Raw genomic sequence first — 26,507 nt, forward strand, 5'->3', positions numbered from 1 at the left:
TTTTGCCCGGTGCAGCTTAAGGCATCCCTCTGAATCATCTATGTCCTGAGCCCGGCCGGGCTGCTGGGGCAGAAGCTGGCAGCTGGGAGGCCCCCTGCTTGGGAATCTGGCCTGGAAGCAAATGTCAGTGACCGTGTCCGCTCAGAAGTGACTGATCTACTGACCCACAGGCTGGATGCTGAGCCCCACCTGCACTGCTCCATCTCCTTTGTCCCCAGTGTGTTCCCGAACCTAACAGAAAACTCCAGAGTGCAAATCTATGTACAGAGTAAGGCGGCAGGAAGGGGGTGTCCTCACTGACCTCGTGGAACATGTCCATCCCTGAGAAAGGGGGGGGGAAGGGTTCAACACCACTGAATCTCACCTTTGTGGGTATGTCTATTGTGCAATTTGTGGATGGTGTTTTTTGAAAATTTTTTGTTTTTTTACAAATTTACTTTTGACACCTGAGGTGAAGAAATTGTGTTGTTGTTACTGACTTCATAAAGTTCTCTCTTCTTTCTTATTACAAAAGGAAAAGACACGGCATCACGAGAGGAAAGGGCGAGCATCTGCTCATGGCTGTAGTGGGGGCGGAGTGTCCTCGGCCAGCCCTGGGGCGGGGCGCCCGCGGAGGGGTTGGCGGCCCCCGTGGAGGGGCGGGGCAACCGCGGAGGGGTGGGGTGGGACCCCGGGGAGGGGCAGGGCGGGGCACGGGGGGGTGGGGCGGCCGGGTAGCCGACGGAGGGGTGGGCGGAGCCCCGGGGAGGGGTGGGCGGGGCGCCACGGAGGGGCGGCCGGGGCTGTGCTGCTGGGGGCGGGGCAGCGGCCTGGCTCAGGGCGAGCTGGCCGGGCTGATGGTGGGGCTGCTGGCGTCCGAACGGCTGTAGTCGCTGAGGGAGCCGGTCCGCGAGCCCCCGCTGCGCCGCTGCAGCATGCCCGGGTGGAAGTTGGCGTGGCGGCGCGCGTGCTTCGTCAGGTGGTCGCTGCGCATGAAGCGCTTCTCGCAGATGGGGCAGCTGAACTTCTTCTCGCCGGTGTGTGTGCGGTAGTGCCGCGCCAGCTCATCGGAGCGCGCAAACTTCTTGTTGCAGTCCTGCCAGCTGCAGGCAAAGGGCCTCTCACCTGTGGGCGACAGGGCAGAGCGTCAGCCCCAGCTCCTGACCCTGCCCTCCACGAAAGCCCCTTCCTTCCTCCCCACCCCTAGCTGTCTTCCCACCTCTGCGACAAACCCATCAGGGCAAAGGTGTGCCTTGCCAGTGCCCTCCAGCTGGTACCCAAGGCAGACAGCAGACCTCTCCCAGGATGAAAATGGCAGCATCTCAGGTAATGGGGCTACAGGGCCCACGGCCCCTGGGGAGCTCAGGCCCATCTTCAGAATCAAAGACTGGTTGGTAACCAGGAGTAAAGGGTCTAGGGGCAGGAAGAGCTTTCCGGCCTGCACAAGTCCAGCTGCCCCCACACTGGCCCTGGGGGAGTCACACTTCAGAGCCCCACACCTCTCAGGGCCAAGAGACAATTCCCAGACCCGAGTGCCCTACCCCCATCCTGACCTCTGCTCAGTTTCCTCATCTATAACATGAGAAGCCCAGACCAGGTAATTTTCGTCTCTTGTTGTGCCTTCTCTTATAGAAGTTCCAACAGGGCCAACAGGTAACAGCCAGCAGAGAAGGAGAGTACAACAAGGCTTTTGTAGACCCAAGCCCAGAGACAGATCAGGGTGGCTACTCAGAACATTCCATGAGAGGGAGATAACAAATATGTAGGCTATGATCAGAACCATTCCCTTCCCTCCTATCCCTTGCTCAGAGCAAGGAACAGTTGAGCATTTACCCAGGCAAACTCTGAACCACAAGAAAAATGACATCAACTGCTCAGAGAGAGCCAGCAGAAGCTCCCTGGCACCCCAGAATACAGCCCTTATGGCCCCTGGGTGGCCACGCAGCCACCTTTCCAACCGTTTACTTTCCCCTCCCTCCCCTACTCTGGCTCTAAAGCCAACAGCCAGTCCTTGAAGCTGGCCCACCTGTGTCTGGAGGAGGAAATCCACACCACCCACCCTAAATGAGGCCATCAACCTTAAATATAAACAAACACCCAGGGATAGCCAGATGGCCAAGGAAAATCAGCAGCATGAAAGGGAAAAATCCAAGAGCAACAAAACAAAGCTTACTCCAGGGGAAAAAGAGTGAAGCCAGGAGACAGAAGAGAATGTCAACCTAAAAATTCTAATTAGTATTCTAAGAGCAATTTCAGACAAAATTCATGCATCAAGCAAACATGATACCATCAAAAGGAAGTTCAGAGAACAAAAAATAGTGTTTAGAAGCTGAGAGCATTGTTGCCCAAACAAAAATTCCACAGAAAAGCTGGAAATAAACTCAAGGAAATATCACAGAAAAACAGAACAACATCAAAAAACCTCTAGAAACATGTGAATGTTGCTGTGTTTTCTGTCTCCTAGTAATGCTAAAACTAAGAGCTATGTGTGGTTGTGTATGTCTTATTGACTTTATGTGGGATTTTTGGAGGGGGAAATGGTGTGTGTTGGGGGCGAGGGATTCAAAGTCAAGTAGGAGAGTAAACCATGATCATTTCCTAAACCTATCTAACAGTTTACAAATGATAGTTCAGAGTTACAGGGACTCAATCCTGGGGGGTGCAATAGTTAACTAATTTCTGTTAAAGAAAAAAACAGGGGAAAAGGGAGGAGAGCAAAGTACCAAAGAAACAAGAACACCGTATCTGTCAGGATCAAGTAAGACTAGCTACCACAAATGTGGGCAGGCTAGTGAGTAAAGGCTCCCGCTATGAGAAATTCTGCAATGTCAGAACACTGAATAAAAAGAGACCACAAAATTCATTAGAAAGAGGTGAAAAACAAATGCCAAGTTATCTGTAAGGGAATAAGGCTGGGACACACACTAGACTTCTCATAAATCACACTGGATTCTAGATGACAAAGAGATCGGGTCTTCATGTTTACCTCTCAAACTCCAGCAAAAATAAGAAAAAAACAAAAACAAAACAAAACAAAAAAACCTGAGAAGCCAGAGAGATGAGCGAGAAATGAAGGGGTGTTCAGGAGAGTGAGGTAGAGACCTGGGGACCACTGAGGCAGTATTCATAGGGGGGTAGTTCCAAGAAGAAAGTGAGTTCCATGCATCAGAGAGTATGATCAAGAGGCTGAATATACTTCAGGACACAGTGAGGGTACGTATTATTCTTTATTTAAAACAAAAAAGAGAGGCAATTAGAAACTCCAGGAAAAACAGAAGACATGCAAGAAAACTGGGGTCTAAACTGGAAGCAAACTAAAATGCTGTAAGACTCTGAGCAATCAGGGAAGAGCTCTGAGCCAAACAGTGGTCTAGGGGCTTTTTGTATGTTAAACTATTTATCTTTCACAACAACCCCATGAGGCAACAGGAGGGAATGAAATCCCTGTACAGGCCCTGGCATATGGAAGTAATCTTTTCATAGTCATGGTCATGTGAACCCTAGCACCAGTTAGTTGTCTGTGTAGAATCAATGTTATAGACAAAGTCCATGCAACTGACTCGGCCCCAGTAGAAAATGATTTATAAGAAAGGTAGGAACACACACACATGAACAGTCAAAGGAAATGTCTAAATGAGGTTAAAGTTATAAGGATAATCAACAAAAAAATTAATAACATATCCATCAATTCAGGAAGAGGTGATGGGAAGGGTAGGAATGAGGTTAATCCTTAAATTTCATGGCAGGAAGATCGTACCTACATCTAAATCTAAATCTGAAATATCAAAGAACAGTAAAAAAAAAAAAATTCACATATGTTTATTTATATCAGTAACCACCAAGACAACTAAAATCAGAGCAGTGTTGGTCTCTGGGGAGTGAAGCTGCACTGGGAACAGGATTTTTGTTGCTGTTGTTGTAAGCTCTTCTGTGTTACATGTCTTCTTAGAACTGAATATATTGTTAGTTGGTTCTGGGGGGAAAAAACCTCGTCAACAAAAATGTCCGAGAAATGCTGCATGCTAAGTCCACTTTAGGAACTTCACAATGCACGCTGGTCATTAAATGTTTGGAAAGGTCCAGCATTAAATACAATGGTTTCATTTCTGTGTCGCTGGGTGCTGAGTTCAAGAGCTTGGTGTGCTAGGTGTGAGGTTTAGACCCATCCTCACAGTTTGCTGAGTGTGGCTTAGATAAACATCTCTATGGAGGAGTAAAGAGTGCCTTCCCTCTAAGAAGTCCAAGTCCTAACCCTTTGAACAAGGAATCCTCGAATCCCTTTCCTTATTTGCAAAAAGGGTCTTTGTGGATATAATTAAGGTAAAGATTTTGAAATGAGATCACAAGTGACCTTAGAAAAACACAGAAGAGAAGGCCAAGTGAGGATGGAAGAACAGACTGGAGCGACGCATCCACTCGCCCAGGGCCAGCAAGCACTGTAGGGCGGCCCCGGAAGCTAGGAGAGAAACGTGAGATGGATTTCCCCCTCCCTGCTGCCAGCAGAGCCTTCAGAAGGTGGGCAGGGGAGTGAGCTGCCAAAACCTTGATCTTAAATTCTGCCCTCTAAAACACTGAGAAAGTGCATTCCTGTTGTCTCAAGCCACCCAGTTTACAGTAATCTGTTTCCAGTAATCTGTTCTGTCAGGCTACTTAGTTTAAGGTAATCACCCAGGAAACAAATAAACTACCCCTTCCTCCCAGTGGGGTACACGTGGTGATTCCTCGAGGTCACACACAACCAGGTCGTGGCACCATGCCTGGCACAGGCCAAATGCTTACCTTTGAAACGTTAAGCTGTTAGTTTTGCTCTTATCCATTATTTTTGTCACCTGTGTCTTCTCAAATTGAAGCCTGTGGTGGGAGCAGGGGAAGACCAACCCAAATTCAGACTCCCCTTTGCTTTCTAAGAAGCCCTGGGCCCTCACTGGGGGTTTGTCCTTCTCAGGGTCCTTAATGCTTACAGCTCTGGGAGGCATGTGAGGCAGGCACAGTCAGAGATGGCCCCAGTGATGTCAGGGCCGCAGAGAACGGCAGCATCCAGTGGCATGGGATGTGGTACCAGCCGGCCTGGCGCAGCAGTGGCAGAAGGGAGGGAAAGCCCAACACCACCCCTAGGCCAGCACACGGCTCTTGGTCTGTCTAGGCGTCAGCAGCTCGGCACTTTTATTGAACACACACCCAGTGTCTGGCCCTGGGGATAGGGTCCTGATGCAGACAGGGTCCTCGATATTCCATCCTTCATGCCTCTGTCAGTCCACTCCAGGAGGGCTGATGGCAACAAAGTGGCCCACCAACAGATGAAGCAGACGCCTGCAGACACCTGGAAGTTATGATTCATGCTGGGAAGGAGCGGCACCAGGGTCTGGCTGGGCTGGGGACACTCAGGCAGCACCCAGGGGCCTAATGAGGAACAGCCAGGAAAATCGAGAACAGGTGGGGTTAAGGCAGCCTGGACAGGGGGACAGAGTCACCCACGACCGTGTTTCTCATACTTGTGGAGAGGGACCCAAAGAGAGTCTGTTCATATGGGCTATATCTGTTGATATTTATCGTATTAGAAATTAAAACAAAAAAATTCAAACTCAAGCACACATTCCAGTAGCTGACAGAGGGATGATGTCATCACTCATCATTTAGCTTTTGGAATATGCCATTATATTCTTTTGAGAGAATAAAGGATAAATGATGTTATTATTTTGAAAATAGTTTTCCTAGAAGGGTCTCAGGAACCCAGGCCTCCCTCTGAAAACTGCTCTGCTTGGGATTGGCCCCAAGGTGGTGCGACCAGACTGGAGTGGGGACCCAGCAGGTCTGGGCCCTACAGGGTGTGTCGGCCCTCGGGACTAAGTGAATCCTAGCTTCCCTCCTGCTGGGCTCAAATTCTGCATCTGCTTCCTCTTGGGCACATGACAGGGAGACAGCAGGAGAACCACAGGGCCATCACACCGAGAGTGCGCAGTCTAGCTCAGAAGTGACATGGGCCCTCTTGGGACAGGAAACCTAACCAAGGATTCCAGATCCTTGAAGGGAGCTCAGCATTAAATTGGCTCTTGCAGCACCTTGCCTGAAGCCTAAGCCCGGCATGGCTCACTGAAGACCCCCTGCCCTCACTTTCCCAAGGGGGCCAGGATTGGGGCTGTGGGACTGAACGGTGAGAGGGCCTTGGGAGGGGGAAGCAGAGTGAGAGGAAGTGGGTAGAGGTCAGGTTTTGTGGGGTACAGGGTACACAGGGAGGGAGGGAAGCTGGGGGAAGGCTGGAGTCACTGTGGGGGGCTGGGGAAGGGGGCCAGGCCATGCTCAGGGTGGAGGGAGGGGCCTGAGGCTGCCAGGCTGCAAGGCCAGGGGATAACTGGTCTGTACTGAGCGGGGTGCTACTGGTGTGTAGTAAGTGGGGGCAGCTGGGCAGCAGGGGCGCCAGGGCCAAGGGCTCGTGGGGCACAGGGTGGGGGTTACATAAATGTTCCCTGGCGCTGCAGTGAGGCTGTGAGAGCGATTGCCTCATCTTATCAGGGAACACTGCGTCCCACATGCTCCTCTTGCCCAAGCCACAGGCCTGGCCTGGGACAGCTTGTTCCTCCCGGAAGCCGCAAGAGGCCAGACTGGGAGCACAGGGGCTTTCCTCCTTCGAGCCCCCGACTGGGCACCGAGCCCTGGGCCCTCCCCTCGCCCCCTGCTCTGCAGCCTGCAGGTGCAGCTTAGGGAGTGTGCACCATCCAGCTCCTGCCCGGGGCGCAGGCTCCGGACACAGGGAGACTCCCTCTGGCTCTCACCCCTGTCCAAAGGGCATGCTCCCAATTAACTCAATTGCTCCAACCAGTCTGGGCCAGACTGCCAGCTCCTACAGGTGAGTGGGTCCCTCCTGGCTCCAAGAATGCCTGCGCAAGGCAGTTCTTTTCTATCTGTGGGCCTCTTGGGTGCAGTCCTGGGGGTCCTTTGGCATTGGCTCCTAGTGCCACTCACAGAGCTGGGGCCAGAATCATGTCTGTGGACTAAAGCCTTTCCTGCCTGTGGCCAGTAAGTGCCCTTAACTATTGGCCCCCTTGACCTCCTGCTGGCTCGTCTCAGCTCAGGCCAGCTTGACCAGCCAGGGCTCTGGGAAGCCGAGCTGAGCTCCTCTTTGTGGAAGAGAGAAGGGATAGGGTACATCTCTGAACAGAGGGCCCCAGAGAGAAGACCCATCGACATAACGGCAGTGCCTCAGGTCCCATGAGCAGACCTCAGCGAGCAGAAGGAATCCACATGGGTGTGTGTCTGGGCAGTGACAATGAGGGGCAGGGCTGGTCAGAGTCAGAGGCAAGCACAGGGAGATGCTGCCCTCCCCCCCCAGACACGCAGCTTCTCCAGGGCCCCAAGGCCCCAGCACCCAGGTCCTGGCTAGTCACTGCCAGTGAGTGGGCTGTCCCCTTTCAACAGCTAGCTCTGAACTGCGGCCACTGGCATGGGGCCACTTCCAGCTCCCCACCTTGACACTGCCATATTTTCCCCTCCGGGGAATCCCTCCTGCTCACCCTTCCACCCTGGGGCAGCTTGGCAGTCGGCCAGTCGCTGGAGCCAACCAAGGGCCAGCCTCCAAGGAAACCCGGGCACACAGGCAGCCTCAGGGTCAGCAAAAAGGCCTGTCCCCTGTGGTGGAAAGCAGACTGTCCTCTCCTTAAGGAGGCCACTGGCTACTCAACTGATCACTGACAATGCCCACGGTTTATAGACCCACGTGGAGCGGACAGGAGGATGCCCTGTCTCACAGAACACCCATGTTGGAAGCCCCTCCCCACTACAGTACAAGGGAGGGAGGTGAGGCCCAGCAGGAGGAAGAGCTGCCACTCAGCTGGGACCCCTCTTGCCCTGGGACTCTGCCCAGAGCCAGAGAGGTGCTTTCCGCATGGAAGCAGCCTCTGCAGTGGTCAGCCCCCACCACACCCCTGCACCCCCCTCCCCATTTGCTGACAGCTGCAGAGGCTGTCATCTGGCCTGTTTCTTCTCACAGTTACTGGAAGACTTAAGTGGGAGCACATACATGCTCATACGAGGGACACTGTTATCACTGTTGCAGGGGGGTTGCTCCTGGGCTCCCCAGCCCCTTGAGGGGGGCTCTCATGAGCAAGCCACTGGCAAATGACCATGGTGGCAACCACTGGTTGCACATGCAAGCTCCACACCCGTGAGCATTCATCTTTGCTGGAACTGCCCCCGCCCCAGGGCACTCTGGTCTCCTGCTGCTGTAATAGCTGCACCAGTGTTGCCGATCCCTCGCTCCTGACACTGTGGCATGAGCCAGGCCGTGTGGAGGGACGGCAGACTGCTGCACAGCCTAGGGGGCACAGTGGGAACAAAACCTGCCTTTCTACAACAGATGCAAGTGTATTTCTAAAGTAGGCGGTTTTGGTGTTGCTTTGCTTTGTTTTGGACTGGTATAACTTGATCCTAAAATTCCTACAGAAAAACAAACAAATAGAAAGTGCGAGGAAAACAGAAAGATTGATTTGGGGGTACCAGACCACCAGATACTCCACATCTGCCACATAAGCAGGTAACTGGTCAGTGGAGAGGAGCAGAAATGCCAGAACTAGACCCCAAAAGAGCGGGGAAACAAGTATGGCATAAATCACCATCTCAGATGGGTGTAGGGGAGAGGACCCAGGATACGCGCAAGGACAGCTAAGTAGCATCTGGAAAGAAAGTAAGGACCATGCTAGGGTAGACGTTCTTTCTACGAATGGAAGTTCAGTAGCCATAAATGAAAAGATGGATGAGTCTGACTACAAAAGCATAAAATACTTCTCGAAGCACAAAGCTACCAGAAACAAAGGCAGCAGATAAATGATAATCCGAGGAAAAAAATATATTTGCAGCTCGTATCACAAAAGGCCTGCTCTCTGATACAGAAAGAAAATACAGAAAAGGAAAAACCAACACCCAATAGAAATAAGGGCAAAGGCTGTAAGACAGTAGAGAAAAAGAACACAAAGTACTCCCCAACACCTGAAAAGATGCTCAGCCTCACCTATCAGTGAGCAAATGCAAACCGACCCCCCGCTGAGGTCCAACTTTGCACCTGCCAGGGGCCACGGCAGGATGCTTGCTCTCCCAGCTTGCCCAGGGGAAGCACAAACTGCACCAACCTCTACTGGGGGCCACCTGGTGAGGAGGCTGATCACAATTACAGACATGTGCAAACTTTGACCCCACAAAACAACTCCTGGGAACTTATTCTATAGACATACCTGCACCCCTACAAAATGGGATAGGTACCTGATTATTCAAGGCAGCAAAAGCCACAGAACAACTCATGCCCTTCTACTGGGGCCCATTAAATCAATTCTGGAATAGCCGCAGCACAGAAGACTGTAAGAAAGAAGTGGATTGGGCTCCTTATGAACTGATGCGGGAGATCTCTGAAGCAGTACTATTGATATTGAGGGAGGAAAGCAAGGTTCAGAGCAGAAGGCATGAAATAGGGTACATGGCGAGTGTACGTGTGTGCATCTCTCTGTGCATGCAGCAGGATCCCCTGGGAGGACACCTAAGAAAGTCACAGCAGAGGTCACCTGGGGACAGAGCTGGGAGGGTGGAGGGGAGGTTGGGAATTTCCTTGAAAACTGCTTGCATCTCTTGGAGTTCAAAACACTCAAACGTATTTATTTACCTATTCAAATGATGAAAAATAAGAATCCATAGCAAACTAGGAAATGCTAGCCACAAAGAAGGCAAATTTTAAAACAGGAGTCAAAGAACAACATTCTCTGCCTTCCTGGCCAGGCCGACTCACACCACACGTGGCCTTGCATATCCCTCAGCACATTCCGCAGACACAGACAATCCTGAGAGCGCCCCTTAAAATAGATTCTCCTCAGGACAGGGGAGGGGGCAGGGGAGCTCCTTGGCGTAGGAGAAATCCAAAAATAGCAATGAGGTCCAATCTACCTTTCTGGAAGGTGTTCCTGGGTGTCCCAGGACTTCTGGGGCTCGAGTCCCTGGGTCACACCACAAATTGCTAGCGTTCGAGGGCGCTCCCTGACACCTGGTTGGACAGACCCGGTCTGACTTAAAAGGGCAAGGGAGAAGGAAATGAATGGCAGCAGACCCAGATTTGTGACTGCATGTGCCCGAGGCCCCTTCAGGCTCCTAAACACCATGCGCCTATCATTAGTGTCATTGGGTCCAGCCTCACAGGACTGGACAGTCGAGAATCAGCCTCAGTAGATGGGCGAGGCATTTCCAGGAGAGTCCGTCCACCTACCAGGACACAGGCCCCAAGTTCAAGACAGGAAAACTGGTCCCCTGGTCCCCTCTGCCAGGGACTGGGAAGAAGGTGGGGACTAGAGAACCCGTGCAGGCTTCTGGGAAAGATTTTTCTCTTGTACCGAGGGAGAGGAAAAGGAAGGGAGGGAGGGAGGGAGAGAGCACAGAGGGCCAGGCATGTGGGGGTGGGGGAAATAGCCACAGATCAGAAAAGCCTCTGGCAGGCTGTGCTGGGCTGTGACGTCTGGGGTGGCACCAAGTCATTGGCGGCCACACAAGGAAGTCTGCAGGGACTCACAGAGAAGCCAAGATGCTCCTAGACACAGACAAGCAAACCTTGAACCAACCTGAGGCTGCCCACACCACCCCCTCCCCAAAGAAACAAAACTTTTTAAGGTCAGCCACGGCCCCTAGGAGAGGGCAGGGAGCAGAGCAAACGGGTTCCCTTCCAGACACCATCTGCCAGCGTGCACCACCAGCTGCCCTGCTCTGCACCCCAAGGGCTCTCTAGGCAACCAAGGGAGGGGCCCTGCTCTGTAGAGCCTTTGGCAACCATTCTGTCCCACTTCCTTTTCCTGTGTCTCCCCCCTCCCCCAGCCTTCATTTCCTCACTGGGTGGGTCTCGCCAGTGCCTCCTGGGTGGGCCTCGCCAGCAGGGACCTGGCCTGACCACAGCTGCCCCCATAGCAGGGACAATCCACAGCGCAGACATCTGCAAGCACAGAGCCTACCAGTGCACAGTTTTTACTTCTGACATCTGCAAGCTATGGGACTCTACCCTGAGGGAAAGAAGGGTGTGGAGAAGAAACCTATCTCAGAGATGGGGACTAAAGGCAGAAAGTCAAAAGGGCCTCACCAAGGCCACACACCTGGCATGGCTTGCCCTCCAAGTCTAGATTTCCCTTAGAAGGAGGACATTCTCACAGCTCTCCCCACTGTGGAGCAGGAACCGCTATGGCAAGCTGCCCAAGCTGACCTCGGCCGTTAGTGTCCTGGGAGCTGAAAGAGGAAGAGTGACCGTCAAGGCCAAGGGGCCCATCTCACAGATGAAGGCACAGAGGCCCAGCACACACACCACAAGTTGCCACCCTCGGCATCCTAGGGCCTCCAGCTTCCCAGGGAAGAGAGCTCCCCAGGAGCACGCCCAGCTTGGGCGAGCAGAACTGGGCCCCTCCGCCTACTGGCAGCCTTGGCAGGCAGCCACCAGCCCTGTGCAGCATGTGGCCGCACCTAACGTGGGGACGAGCTGGGCAGTTTTTTTCCAAGAGGCCCTGCCCACCTGTCTGAGAAGGACTGAGCACCCCGAAGCAGTGCGCTCAAGATAACTGAGCTCAGAAGTGGCTCCTGGGGAGCATGTGCTCGTCCTCCAGACCCCGCACCTACACCTGGCCTGTTCCATGTACTAAAGCAGTCGTCCACTTCCCTCAGGGGGAGAAAAAAAACAGTCGCAAGGTTTCAAACAGAATATAGCAGAACAATGTATTTGTTAAAGCAAATAAATCAGGATAAAAACAAGTAAGTCATTTTTCTATAGTCCTAAAAATGCTTTGGTTTTTGAGGTAGCTGATGCAAAAAAAAAAAAAAAAAAAAAAAAAAGGGCAGTCACTGACCTACCTTTTCTAGAACAGCTGAAGAGTGCTGAGGAACTGCTTCAGACACTCCCCGAGAGCTCCTAGGGCCTCTCCTTCAGTAGCCCAGGTCACCAGACCCACCACAGCCTCAGCCACTGGGAGCAATTTACACCCTGTGTGTTCTAGGAAAACTACGTTTTTTTTTGTTTTTTTAAAGATTTTTAAAAATTTATTTATTTGAGAGAGAGAGAGAGAGAAAGTGAGGGAGTATGAGAGGGGAAGGTCAGAGGGAGAATTAGACTCCCCACAGAGCTGGGAGCCTGATGTGGGACTCAATTCCAGGACTCTGGAATCATGACCTGAGCTGAAGGCAGTCTATTAACCAAAGGAGCCCCCAGGTGCCCTCTAGGAAAACTATCTTGTTCACAAAATCTCCTGCAGAGAACAGGATACTAGTACTATAAGCCAGAGGCTTTGCTCCTCAGTAAATCTGAGTTCCGTCCCCAGAGAGGAGGTGGCCCCCCCACTGCCTTCCGCAGCCAGCCCTCTCCCCACCTGAAGAAACCCACGTAGAAGAAAGAGCATTCCCAGGGCCCTTTGAGGCTCAGGGCACAAAGGCCAGCCCCTTCCCTATCACAGGGCCTGCCCACTGCTTCTCATTCACATCCTGCCTAGCGCTCAACCCTGTTCTTGTGCCTAGCATGGAACAGTTCACTAGGGGGGCTGACCCTGAGGACAGCAGCCAGCAAGAAGCAGATACCCCTCTGCACTGCACCCCTCACCATCCCTCAAAGTGACCCCTTCCTTCTTCCGGTGACAGCTCTGTAGGGGTCTCTATGACCCAACGCTACCTGCATCAGCCTGATGACAAGGGAGGCCAGCAAAAGCTGGGACAAGCTGCTCACGGCAGGTGTCACCCCCAATGTCACTGGAACCAGGCTTCATGTGCTGGGTAAGCAGACAAAGGAAAGGTCAGCACAGAGGGTGACTGGCTGTCCCCCTCTAAAGTCCTGGAAACCACAGACAGGGATGCAATTGTAAATAGTTGTATTTGCACAGACCAACCAAGAAAACAGCACCGAGCAGGTGAGCCCCACTGTCCCAATGTGTGCAGGAAATGCACACGCTACAGAGCTGTAAGGGCAGGAAGGAGACACAGCCATTCTCTTGGAAAGACGGGATTCATGTGTGATTGTCCTTTCTGCGTTTCTGGACTCTTCAGCTGAGCTGCTTTTTGCAGAGTGCAGCGTGTTATCTCATGCAACTGGATGCATGCGCATTTATCTGCATGTGTGTACTTACGTGTATGTGTTCTAAACCTCTGTTACAAAATGATAATAGCTCACCCAAAGTCCCGCTCACTAACTGGCCTGCTTCCATTGAACTCAGCATCTCTGGCCTCTGGTGAGGGAGCAGCACTAACTGACATGCATGGGTGCAATGTGGCTGGAAAGGTCAAAAGATCACATGCCAGAAATTTCACAAAGGTGTTTCCCCCATTTTGCTAAGGGTTACAAAACACATTTAAAAATTTCCGTTCCCAAGGTCCCATTTAAAATAGCAGTAATAAAATACTAATGATTTCTGCCAGCAGGGAGCCAGAAACCACCCTGAACAAGGGCCCTAGAGGTCCCCCACCCCCTTCACACGACACACACAAGCACGCACACACATTCTGCCAAAGGGACATGGAGAGAGAGGTGTATCAGCTCCCATCCCCAAACACTTCCAGATTCCGGACTGGAACAGTCCACCAGGTGGCCAAATGTGGTGAGTGAACCCATGGGAGGTGCCCCAAAGCACAAACACGTCCATCTCTTTCCCATCTCTTCTGAGCGTCACATCACTCACAGTCTCCAAAGGGAACCCAGGAGCACTTCTCCTGGGCTGACAGTGTGACTCACGTCAGGCTCCCCAACCCCCCTTCCCTCTGCAATCTCAGAGGGAGCACCCCCTGTTTGGGAAGCCAGAATGCTGTCCCCAACCCTGTTCTTGCATCTGTGATCTATGGCACATACGGCACTAACAGCAGCTGACAACTTAGGGATGACATTTCAGTTGCTCTTTTCAGAGGTTTTCTCAAACAGCAAGGACATGAGTTTGGAATCCGTGATTAAAGATTCAGGTTTACTCATTTGATAAAAATGTTCTTCATTTGAGGCTGACTAAAAATAAAGGAAACTTTATTTTCCTTACTTTATTATATAGAGCAACTGGAACTCTTGTTCATTGCTGGTGACAACGTGTCTTATCATAGTCATGTAATAAGACAGTGTGGCACTTTCTTATAAAGTTAAATACAGACTCACCATACAGCCCAGCAACCCCAGCCTTCGGTATCTACCAAGTGAACTCAAGAGCCATCTACAAATGTTTATAGCAGATTTACTCATAATCAGTGAAAATTATAAGTAAGTATTGATTCACAAACAGAAAAAATGGTTAAGTATCAAATGCATTTTGCTAAGTCAGAGAAGCTAGATCCAGAAGTCTATGTATCCTATGACTCCGTTCATATGACATCTGCCAAAGGCAAAACTGTAAGGACAGAAAACACACCAGGGGTTGTCAGAGTTGGGGAATCAGGAAGTGGCTGACCTCAAAGGGGAATTTTTAGGACAATGGAACTGTTCTGCCTGGTACTGGGACGGTGAGTACAAGATTCTTCATTGGTCAGAACCCACAGCACTGCACATCAAAGTGTGGCCTTCAACGTACACAAATTCTGAACACGTAAAGGAGGCTAGGGGATCCCAGGATGGAATGCAGACTGTGACCACAGCTTCTCACCATATTACAAATGTATGGCGTGGCCTCTGGGAAGGGGGCGGGGGTGGAAAGCAGCTGACTTAAGTATCTTGGGAAAATGGTGTTTTGACCGGAAACTGAAAGACTGCAGACATAAGTAACAGTACTTAAACACTGCTCTAGCTTCTCACAAGATAAACAATTACGAAACCATTTCACATGTGTGCTGGGATTCAACAAACAGGCCACCACACAGTGAATGGGAGCTGGTGTCTCACTGTTGGAGAGAGAGGTTACAGATTAGCAGAGGGAGGCAGGATGAGTCCTTACTGAAGGGCTGCGTGAATGTATGCTTAGCTCAATGTGCACACAGAGGGCCAGATAGAGAAATTATTAAGGGTATGAACATGTAAATGGGCTGGGACACAGACATGTTTCCTGGGTCCATCCACTGGGATGGGCTAGAAACAGTGACACCCCCAAAACCGGGAGCACACTCAGTACCCAGATCTTGGTTTCTAAATACCATTTTCCAGCAAAAGGAATCAGGGTTCCTTAGAGAAATGGGTGATCCTAGGACTAGAACAGGAAAAATAGAAGATGAACTTGATTTATCTTACTAATGCCAGAAAGTAAGGAAGTGCACAAAAACCCAAAAGGATGGGAATGGGTTAAAGGGACAGCAAAACTGACAAGAGTTCCTGGCCAACGCTGGAACAATGAGCAACAAAATAAGTATCTGCAGCAATCACGTGGTAATGTTCTCCCACTGATACAGCCTGATGAGAAGGGTACTTCACCTCTGGTATTTTTCCCCAAAAGCCATAAATCAGTGTCATCGCAAGAAAACCACCAGACGAATACAAACTGAGGGACAATCTACAAAATATCTGGCCACTGTTCCTCAAAACTATCAAGGTCATGGAAAACAAGGGAAGTCTGAGAAATTGTCACAACACACAAGGAGCCTGAGAAGGCATGATAACTACAGTTCCACTAATAAATTACAGAAAACCCATTTCACTCACATTCTGTGATAACTGCAGCTGCGACCATGTAGCTCATTTCTAAGTAGTAAGTCAGTACTTCCTAGCCAGGACGAATGGCTGCTATAGCTTCAATTGCTGGGGAAAAGGTAAATGATGGAGAAAACACATGATTTCTGAGATTCCTCAAACACTTTGGGAGCACTGGCTCATGCAGTGGTCACCTTTGCTAGCGGGGTCCTTCTCTGATCAGTGCTTGCTGCCTTGAGGACAAATGCATAGGAGTCACCCAGCGACCATGACAGTGACAACCCAGTGACAGCTGGGCCAGCCTCTGCTCTCCGTCTCTTCTTTCCCTAGATAGCACGACTGACGTTTACAGCCACAACGCACCCAGAAAAGGTGGTTCCTTTCCGACTCCCTTGCAGCTAGGATTCGCTTTGTGAACTGACTGCAGCCAGTGAGTTCTGGATAAGTCACCGGATAAGTCTCATCATGATAAAGAGGACCACGTGCCTGCTGCCCTTCCTCCCGCCTGGAGAATGTGCCAAGGTTGTAGGACCAGCAGCTGTCATGCAGTCATGGGTGGAAAGCACAGCCTAATTCCTGTGTCAACAATGTCTAACGAGAAAGATACGATGAGACTTGGTCCCTTGGTGGCATTCTAGAGCTGCTACACCAGCCCTGGATATCCACTCTGGGACCTGTAACTGAAGAAAGGAACCCAAACCTACCAACCTTAGGTTTAGACCTTCTTTTCCCGGGCAACTGTGTTCTTGTGAGCTGCCTACAGTTGCTTCAAGATTATTGCTCACTGGTAGCTTGGGGGCTGGACAGTTCGGCCAGTAGATAGGAGCCTATGTGGGAAGGGACTCTCCTGCTACTGAGGGAGGTCCTCGTCTTGCCCTCTCATTCCTCCCTAGACTTCCCTGCACTGGCCCACAGGCCAAACAGGAACTCTGGATAAACACAGTAGATCACCACCTTCGCATCCCCAGATCCCTCTAAAATGAAAGGAAAGGGATTTTTCAAGGACTAAGTGAAAGGGAAAGGAGAAAACAATAGTAATTTGGAAGCTGGAAATTAGAGGGATGGCGGAGAGAGAGAAGAAGCACGTTACCCTGCAGGACGTGACCTCCCGAAGGCTCAGGAGCTGGCAGTGAGGGTACAGCTGGGCAGAAAGAGGGGGCACCCGACACATCACAGCCGCCCGACTCTTCCCCACCTGTCGAACAAGTTACTGCTGGTAGGTCACGGCAGGTGGAGGCTCCGGAGACTCCAGACACACACACACAGCTCACAGCAGGCAGGACAGCCTCCCCAAGGGGGGCCTCAGGAATAGCTCGCCTGCTCCCTGCCGCCACTCCCAGCCCTCTCCCTACCTGGCCCTGGATTACCCCCCAGGCAGCGGCAGAAAGACACCGGGCCCCTCCGTGCACCAGTCCTGGCCTTTGAGCAGTATCCCCAGAAACCAAGGACGAGGAGTCAGGGAAGTGCCTCTGAGCAGGGCTGCCGAGCAAGCGATCTAAACCAGCAAGCAGAAGAACGCAACCCAATGGAGCGCTGGGTGTGGTGCAGAAGTAATGAATACTGTTATGCTGAAAATAAAAAATAAAAAGAAATTTAAAAAAAGGAAAAGAAATAAAAAAGAAAGAAAGAAAGAAAGAAAAACGCAACCCAGAGGAGACAGAGTCCATGCGACCTGAGGGGAAGAAAACTTCCAGAATGGCGAGTCACCACAGAGCTAAGACACGGCACCGTGCGGCAAGGACAGGACGCGCCTTACCAAGAGACAATCCAGTGGAAACCTGAGTCTGAAAGTCGAGACACAGCAGGGGAATATGGCAGAGGTTAAAATCTCCATTTCAGAGTTGGACGAGAAAATGGAGAAAGTTTCAGAGAAAACAGAGCAAAATGACAAGTAAGCAGATGACAGAGGAAAGAGGTAAGAAAATGGAAGGCTCAGCCGACCGCTTCAACTCCTGACAAAAGGAACCCCCAGAGCCCTGAGGACACAGAAAGTGGACATCATCCAGAACACGTGCAAGAACGGGTCCCAGAAGCCCAGGGCGCTCGTGGCCACACCGATGGGACTGCTGCAGGAAACAGGGCCTCGGGCCCAGCACTTCTGCCACAATCAGAGGAGGGGCAAGACACTTCCAGACACGAAAGTCTCTAAGCCGTGGCCTCCCACGCCTGCACCAGAAGGCAGAGGCATAGGGTCCAGGATATGGGGCCTCAAGATGGGGAGGGGATCTCAGGACAACCAGGGGGCTGCCAGAGGTCTGGAGAGGGACCTCCACCCCAGAGAGAGCCCCGTGGACAGAGGCTGTGGGGACAAGTCAAGGACAAAAGCACTGAGAAAACCAAGCAAAAAAACGGAGCAACTATTAATTCTACAGAAAAGAAATGTGTGACACTAGGGTCACCACCAACTAGCATTCAGGTAATCCTGGTCATCTGTAAACACTGAATGCAAAATCCCCGGCCAGCCCAGTGAGCCAGCGGGGACAGGGACGGCAACAGGGAGCTCACGGCTCACCTGCCACTGTGGGAAGTCAACGGATGATGCTCAGAGCAGAAACACAGAGCAGAGCCCCCAGTGGAGCACGCAGTGGAGAGCTAGGAGAGTAAATCCCAAAAGAGGCCGCTGAAGGAGCCCATGGTAGCCGCCTCTGGCAGAGGGACGGGAGGAAAGGGGCACAGTCTGGTCCTCGTTTATCACGATGTGCGGCAAGATTTGGTCCATGTGTTACCTGATGCATTACTCTAATACATTTTTATTTTTATTTTATCGTTTAAAGATTGTATTTATTTATTTGAGAGAGAGACACAGAGTGCTCGAGCTGGGAAGAAGGAGCCACTGAGCAGGGAGCCGGGTGCAAGGCTCCATCCCAGTACCCCGGGATCATGACCTGAGCCAAAGGCAGACGCTTTACCAACTGAGCCATCCAGGCGCCCCCCCAGGACATTTTTTAAAGTGATTCACAAAATGGGACAGAGATAACATTCATGGTGGCCAGGCCCTTCCATGCAGAACCGCGGTGCCATCCCAATCACCACTCTGGAAGCCCTGTGAGGCTTTGCTCCTCCCTGGACCCTCGCCCCGAAGGAAAGCCCTTCCTGGGGAGCCGGGCATCCTCCCTTGCCTACTTGTCTTACCCCGGTAGCACTTCTGGTTGTCTTTGTTGCCCCTGCTTCCGAATTTCCATAGAACCCGTTCCAGAACAGTTCAGCACAAGCTCCCTTCTGCCTCCAACCAAGCACCGCCCTGAGAGGGTGTGGCCCGCACCGCGTCCCCATCTAACGAGTACTCTGGGGTGACTTCAGGCTGTGGCTTTCTTTACTCCATATTTAATTAGTGTTATTCTAGCATTAGACACCCTGGACTTTCATTTAAAAATGTGCGGCACTGAAATAGTAATGAATAAAATGATACGGTGTCTGGGATTTCCTTGAAAACAATGGGGGTTGCTGGAGGGGACCCTGGGGATGTGGGCATTCGTTACACGGTCCTCTCATGGTCTCTCTGTCTGACACTCTCCCTATGGCAGGGACATGGGGTGGAACCACAGGTCCAGCCTGGGGGCCCCTCTGCTCACAGGATTTCAACCCTCCTTTGGCTCTCCCAAGGCTGGCTCACTGCACCCCAGGCTGCTCTCTGCCCGCCCTCCCGTGGGCAGGCAGACACCCTGCAGGCCTGGCCAGTGCCCTGGACTCGCCACTGCCATTTGTCCACGCAGGCCCAGTGCTTGCTCCCACAGATGGGAGAGCGGAGGGCGCCAGGCAGGACTGGGTCTGGCCAGGACCCTCGAGCCTGATGCTGTCTCTGGGGCCTCACTGTGGCCACCAAGCGCCATGTCTGACCCCAGACTGTGCATGCCCACTTGGTGCTGGAGTCTGGGAGCTCTGGGGAGTTCTTGAGTCTGTGCACTAGGCAGGGGGGCAGGGGTGTTGTCTGAGAAGCAGCCTGGCTTCTGCTGGAAAGGAAAAAGGGGCTCGGAGCAGAGTGCTCTTTTGCATGTTCGCACCTTGTGGGTGCTGAGCCCCTGGCAAGAATCGGGCTGGGGGAGGGGGCGTCCTGCCTGCTGAAGGCCCCCAGACACCTCCCCTCTCCCCTCCCCCATCCGCCTGGGGTAGGGGGAGGCCGGCGGCAGGGAGCTGCCCCAGAGCACCCTGCCAGATCACTGTGGGAACTCTGGCCGCAAAGGCCACAGCCCCCCTTCCCGGCAGCTATTCTCGGTCTGTGTCTCCCTTTGGGGGGGAGGATAAGGGTGGAAATGATCAGAAGCTAAAATTAGCAAACGGCAAACAATTGAGGCCAGGAATCTGAGGTCAGCTGAGGATAACGGTTTGTTTTTTGCGGCCCTGAGGTGGTTTGAGCAATAAAGGGAATTGAAAATGAAAACAAATCTGGAAGCAGCCCAACCCCTGCAGGGTCCAAGGCAGACACTGGGTCAGGCAGGGGTAGGCCAAGGCAGATAGCAGGGACTTCGCTCAGCCCAAGCCCCCTGCAGGACTCCCCTCCTCCCACGGGACTTCCTGCTGTTTTCCTCTGAGCCAGCCTTCCACAGCCAGGAGGACACCTACAGCTGTGAGTTACAGAAGGCTCAAAGGGTTCCCCAGGCACTAGTCTGGTTTTGAATTCCACTCCCAGGAGGGCCGGCAGAGGCAACGGTAAAAGCCCCAGTCACGGTGCCATGTAACCAGGGCTACGAGCCTCAGCTCTGCTTCTGTGGGCACCTACCTTTTCAGAACCCAGTAAACTGCCTAAGTGACGGGCAGCCCATCCGGCCCAGCGAGGGTCTGTGGCACGCAGGGCCACAGAGCCAAGCCTGAGCCTGGTTCCCTGCCTGGCACACCTGCCCCACCTTCCACCTGCACACCTCTGGGAGACCCGGACAGAGCTCCTGACCACAGCGGGCTGTGAGCCGAGGGTCCGGGGCCCCAGGTCAGAGGCAGGCAGTAGTTTTGAGTCCTGACTGCCCCGAGGTGGGCCAGCTGTAGACAGATGGGGGGAGGACAGCCCAGCATCAGCACTGCTCAATGGTCAAGGGGCTACCTCCTGCCCAGAGCTCCAAGCAACAGCCCTGGAGTCCCCATGCCCAGGGGTCCTAGGCTTCTATCTGGATGTTCACAGCTTGGGCCCTGGAAACAATGTCCTCCTGTCACTCCTAAGGGCACTCATCTTGGCCCTGTGATGCACAAGACTTTATACGGTCTTTTCCTACAGTGCATGGGAGCCTTGAGAGCCTGGAGAGCCTGAGCCCGAGCCCTGGGGACAAGGCTCCTGCCTTCAGGACACAGCAGGTGCCCAGAGACTTTGCCACGGGGCCAGCGCCAGAAGAGGGGTGAAAGCCACACCGAGTGACACCACTGCCCATGTGTGCTCATCTCAACAGTCACCCAAGCTGCTTCAAGACTTGCTCCCCAGCCATACCTAGGCCTGCCCCTGACCAGGCCCTCCTCACCAGCGGGCTCTGCATGATTCTAGCCAGCTCCGACCAGAGCCCAGATGGCCAGCAGGTCTATGTGCTGAGCGGGGCCGAGGATGCTGGGAACCAGGAGAGTCAGAGGGGCGGCAAGGCGAAAAGTCCAGGGCATGTGGAGGGCCCCGGGCAGACTGCGGGGCTGAGAAGAGAGATGCGAACCCCCGGGTGTGGCTGGAGCCCTAAAGAGGAGAAGAGCTCCCACAGCCGCCTTCCCAGGCGGAGCGCTGCTGTAGGAAAACTCCCCTTTTCCTGACCAGGAGCTCTCCAGACGCCTGGTGTATGAGGCCACACCACACAAACTACTACAACTGCGAGCGTCCAGAGTTTGGGGACGCAACAGGGCAGTGTGAGGGTCCCAGTGTCAAGAGTGGGCCTGGGGCTTCTGTCAACTCTGTAAACCAACTACCTCGGTTCACCGTGGAACCCTTCCAGGTCTCTCAGAAGGCTGCCCCGCCAGGGGGCCAGACCGCGGCTCCACGTATGGCTGTGCTGTTGGGCTCATGCTCCCTTGTCCCTAACTGCACATTCCCCTACTTGCTCCCAGGAGTTCATGCTGTGAAAACAACAAAGACAAGTCCGTTGCGGGGTGCCCTCAGTCATGGGGTATCCCAGAAAAGCAAGTCGCTGGAGGCGTCACAGCCACCGACCCCCAGGGCCTGTTTAGGTTACCGGAGATGACCTTTCTGAAAGGCCGGGTCAAAAAACCAGTCGGCATCTCAGGGATGTGATCATGACAGAATGTTCCAGTGGGAGAAGTACGGAACGTGAAATGACTTCTGTGAAGCAATCCTGAGTTTTGTACGAAAACACACAGAGGCAAAAATGTTAACCGTGGTGACTTGTGGGCGGGTGGGACTAAAGTTATTGATATTTCTTCATGTTTGTCTTTCTCTTGATACTTCACTGTTTCCCAAATCCTTTTTCATGAACATGCCCGACTTTACAATCAGAGATGAAAATGAATGCAGTGCACCCAAGCCAGGCCTTAGGCAAGCTGAGTTCTTGTGAGAAACAAGAACACGCATCTCACCCCTCCCACAGCACCAGAAGCCAGTCCCTGCCACGGGTGGAGCACACAGTGTCTGACTGCTGCTACACCCAACTCAGAAGCTGCCACAGGTCCAGGCATGGCGGATGTGGGTCATCTGGAAGGGCAAGTCATTCCTGCAGACGCTGTGGGATTCTCCACTTGGATGTCCACCAACGTCCCCTGTTCGGTATCCTGATTCTCACCGCACCACCAGGTTCTCACACAAAGGCCATGAAAAGCTAGGCTCCTCACCTATTCCAAATTACTGTAGCCCCAAAAGCACGCTGGGCCCTGGGTGTCAGCCTGGGTTCTAGCCTGGCTATGAGGCCTCCTCTGAAGCCTGCCTAGAGGACTGTACCCAGACCAAAGTCACCCTGTGGATCCTCTGATGTCGACCGAGGCCGTGCTACACACCAAACCGTGTTCTCTAAACACTGAGTGGGTGAAGCAGGTGCAAAGCACCAAGCCCTAGGCCTCATTTCTTTTACCCCACATCCTGGGGGACACAGCTCCCTATACCTCAAGTTTAAGCATCTGATGAAAACAGAACCTAAGGGGAGCGTCCCCGCCCGGAAACTCACACACTCCCCCCTGTGATATATAATGAGATGCAGTTCCCAGACGTCTACCTGTGACCCAGACAGAGGAGCCCAGGGCAGGTTCTGAAGCATGGGCCTGCGGGACCTATGGGACCTGGTTCTAGCCCTCCTGTTCCCTCCCCAAGCTAGGATCCCGGATCCGGCATGCCCACTCCCTGACTGGGACTTGAGTAGACTCTTTCCCTTTCTAGCTTGCACCTGCACACTGGTTTAAAGATGAAGACCACATGCCACACCACCCTCCCAGTTCTGGGAGGTCAGGGGAATTCTCTGTAGGGCTTTACTTGGTGGAGAAGAGCCACATCATCCACAGAAATGTTCACAAATTCTGCAAGAGCTTCTCAGAGGACTTGGCAGTTTCAGCAACTCTCCGAGTACCTCTGGTTCAGCCAAGGACACGTGACCGATCACTTGTTCTACCATCTAGCTTCATGTGGAATTCCAGGGACATCTGAACTCAGTCTGCTTTCTGTTAATTCACACCTAACTTTGCACTGGCAGGAAGGGTGCTGGAAGCTGTGACGGCTCCCTGGCCCTAAAGCCCTCCAGCCCCAGGAGAGAGAAGCTAAAGCTACCTCAAGCACCTGAGGACCCTGGCTCCTGACTCAGGACCCCCATCCGCCTGGTCCAAAGACAGTAACCCAAGTCTGGCCCACACCTGCACCCCAGGGGCCTGGCAGGCGCCCAGTTCCTCCTCACCACCTGCTAGATCCCGCGAAGAAGGTATCGCCTGCGTGATCACACAGCCTGTGGGAGTATCCGAGGTGAGTGGAGGCTGGACGCTGCCAGTACCCAGTCGGGGGCCTGGAGACTCAGGTCCAGGATCAGGCAAGGCATGAGTCAAGTGCACATTTGATCCCTGGCCTCCCTGACTGTATACCATTCAATTCAGGAGAGAGTTGCTCCTCCCACCACAGCCCAGCAGGACGCATGCTTATCACGTGGGCCAGGCCAGGTGGCTGTGGGGGAGGGGAGACAGCTGCTGTGGGCCCATCCCCAGCTCTGGGGAAACAATGCCTAAACCAGGACCTGTCTAAGTCAGGAAAGCACTGGGCAGCATTTCCATGGTCCCGGGATTCCCCCAGAAGGAATTACAGTCACAGACCATGACCCTTCAAACTCAGGCATCAAAAAGCCCCTGCAAGTGGGGGTGGTGGGCCCCTGGGGAATATAGCATCTCACCCAACCCATATCTCCACGCCCCGGCTCCTGAGACAACATCAGGAGCTTAGGCTGTACCCCAGAGCCCAAGCACGGAGGCTTGGCTACAGCCTGAAAGAAGAAGCCAGGAGGGCCCTGAGCAAGCCGGCCATGTGCCGCCTTCGTGGTCGGCCATGCCGTGGGCTCCAGGATGGGCTTCTTGGGCTGAGTGGCAGTGAGTTACTGGCTTGCCAGAGGTGAGACCGGCCGAGCAGCAGTGCCCTCCAGGAGGTAAATCCACATGTGCTGCTTCACCTTGGCTTTGACGCTCTCTCTATTTGCAGAACTGTTCGCAGCTACCGAACACTTGCAGGAACAATCTGTGTGCGTGTGTCATGCACAACATCTTTCTTCCCCGAAAGCACACAGAATGGGCCGACCCCCAGACCTTCAGCACAAAACCAAGCTCACAGGAGCAGCAGGGGCTGCCCGCGCTTGTCGGCTTCTGCGGCCTGCTCTTCCTCCGACACGGGACTGCTCCTGTGGCCATCCTGAGTAGCACGGCCCACCTGAGCATCTTCCACTTTTCTCCACCTGCAGGGAAACCTGGGGTGGGTTGTGCCTTCAGCCACAGAAGCCAGGTGCCCAGATGAACAGCAGAAAGCTGCCCGAGTTGAGGCAGATGCTCCAGGGGAGGGAATAACCAAGCAGGAGACAGCAGGCATGGAAACACACATCTCCTCCTTGATGAGGGAGCACGAGGCTGGCTGAAGACAAAGCAAAAGCTGGCACCTTGCACCCCCTCTCCACCCGCTCCCCTCGGTAATATATGTGACATTCCTCAGGCACCCCTGACTGCCACAAAGGAGAAACAAACAGTTAACTTGCAGAGATCACATCCTGCAAGACAGAGTCTCCCTTGGTTTACAAATGTCCTAGAGATCTACAAACAAAGAAGTTACCTTATCAATAGCACAATTTCCAGAGGCAAATAACTCAGTTACTCAAGCCCTAAATAAAGTTAAATTTCTTCTAAAACCCAAATCTCACTAACAAAGACGCTTGATAGCAGAAATGTGAATGGCTTGCCAAAAGACAACATTGATCACGCAGCAAGGCCTCTGGTGCTTGATCACCTTGTAGGCCCTCTTTAGCATATGAAAGTTCATTAAAACCTCCCTTCCCCTAACCTTCCCTCAACCGCATGGTAACTAACCTGCCATCTCTCACAGCCCTGGGCAGCAGCTCTTCCTGCCCACGGGTCCTGTCCCCGTGCTTGAATAAACCATCTGGTTTTAATAAAACCATCTTGCACCAAGGATGTCTCAAGAATTCTTTCTTGGTCATCAGCTCCAGACCTCAGCCCACCGAACCTCACCTAGGTTCTAGAACTTCATCATCCTCAGTGTGGACCAGCTCCATCCCAGCCTGGAGGGTGCTGGCCCCACGAACGTGCAGTTTGGGAGAAGCCAAGGAGATGCCTGAATGTTCCACCAAAGCTGCCCATGGAGGGGCCATGCACACAGCCACAGCACCTGGGAGGCCAGGGGACCCAGAAGGGCAGGACGTGCCAGCTACCATGACACCCACTTCATTCTTCTCCACGTGGCCTCTCTCTCTCTTCTCCCCTTTTCTGGTGCTCCCCACCCCAATCCAGACTCCGGAGGCAAAAGGCTGCTACAGAACCTCTCTCCCCACCCCACCATCTCTCAGGAGCAACAAAATCCCCTCTATCTCCATGACCCAAGGGGGCTTGTCTCTCATTGCCAAGGCCACGCCTCCTCTCTACAGACAGGTCCCCAGCCCTCCCTCTAACTTGTCCTCTGCTACCCAGCCTGTCAGGTTTCCCAACCCCACCCCAATGATGGGGCAGCTCCTCCCTGCTCCCACACCAAGCACAGTCCCGCTGCACACCAACCCCTCAACAACATGAGCATTGCTCAGAAAAGACCCCCTCTCCCCAGCCCCCCCCCCACATAAGCACCAGAGATCACACTTCCCAGACCACCCATCCGTCCAGCTCGCCTCACAGAAATCAGTCGCCTAGTGGCCCTGCACTCCCAGGCGGTTCCCAGACTAACCTCCAAAGCCTTCTCCTTGGAAGCCTTGGTACTGCCAGCACAGTTCTGGGGGAACACCTGCTGATGCAGGAAGGTGTCCAAACCCGAAATCCTTGCCTAACTAACCTCATTTCTCAAGCCTGTGAGTACTCCTCCTCCTACCTACTGAGTCTGGAGCCCTGACACAGACCTGACCCCACCACACTCCCAGCTGAAGGCCAATGACCAAGGGACCTGAGATTCCAAGGGACCTGAGAGCCCCTCTGTGCTTGACCCTTCAGGCTGGCCCCCCTCCCCTGCCGCCCACCCAAACCACCACCCCAGTCTGCACTTCCCTGACCTCAGCCGCCTGGCCGCTGACTCCAAACCCTGACTGCCACCGGGTGGGAGCGCAGTGCCGAGGGGAGGGCAGTGATGCGCCAGGCCCAGCTACCGAGTGCCTGGCACACCCCTGTCTAGAAACTGCATGGATCTGAGGCACAGGTGGTGTTTTCATTTCTTCTTCCAGTTGAAGATGATGCCTTTGAAAGAGAAAAGAAGGTACGGAAGTGAACCGCTGTGACAAAGCAGGTCACTGCCTCATGGGAGGCCCACCCCAGAGCAGAGGCTGTGGTTGTGGGGGAGGAACCCCTAGCCTGGGAGCACCTGAGACCCTGAGAGGCC

General features: G+C 53.2%; 1 protein-coding gene across 1 annotated transcript in view; it reads right to left on the reverse strand.

Moving 5' to 3' along the window:
* Positions 1 to 786: 786 nt before the first annotated feature.
* Positions 787 to 26,507, reverse strand: part of KLF13 (Kruppel like factor 13) — a 44,509-nt gene continuing 18,788 nt past the window's right edge. Inside the window, exon 2 of the mRNA XM_044230770.1 lies at positions 787 to 1,104. Within this exon, the coding sequence (XP_044086705.1) occupies positions 815 to 1,104 (290 nt within the window). The 3' untranslated portion in view covers positions 787 to 814. The remainder of the gene's footprint in view (positions 1,105 to 26,507) is intronic.

This window comes from Neovison vison, chromosome 13 (genome assembly GCF_020171115.1).
Source record: "Neovison vison isolate M4711 chromosome 13, ASM_NN_V1, whole genome shotgun sequence".
NCBI lineage: Eukaryota > Metazoa > Chordata > Mammalia > Carnivora > Mustelidae > Neogale > Neogale vison.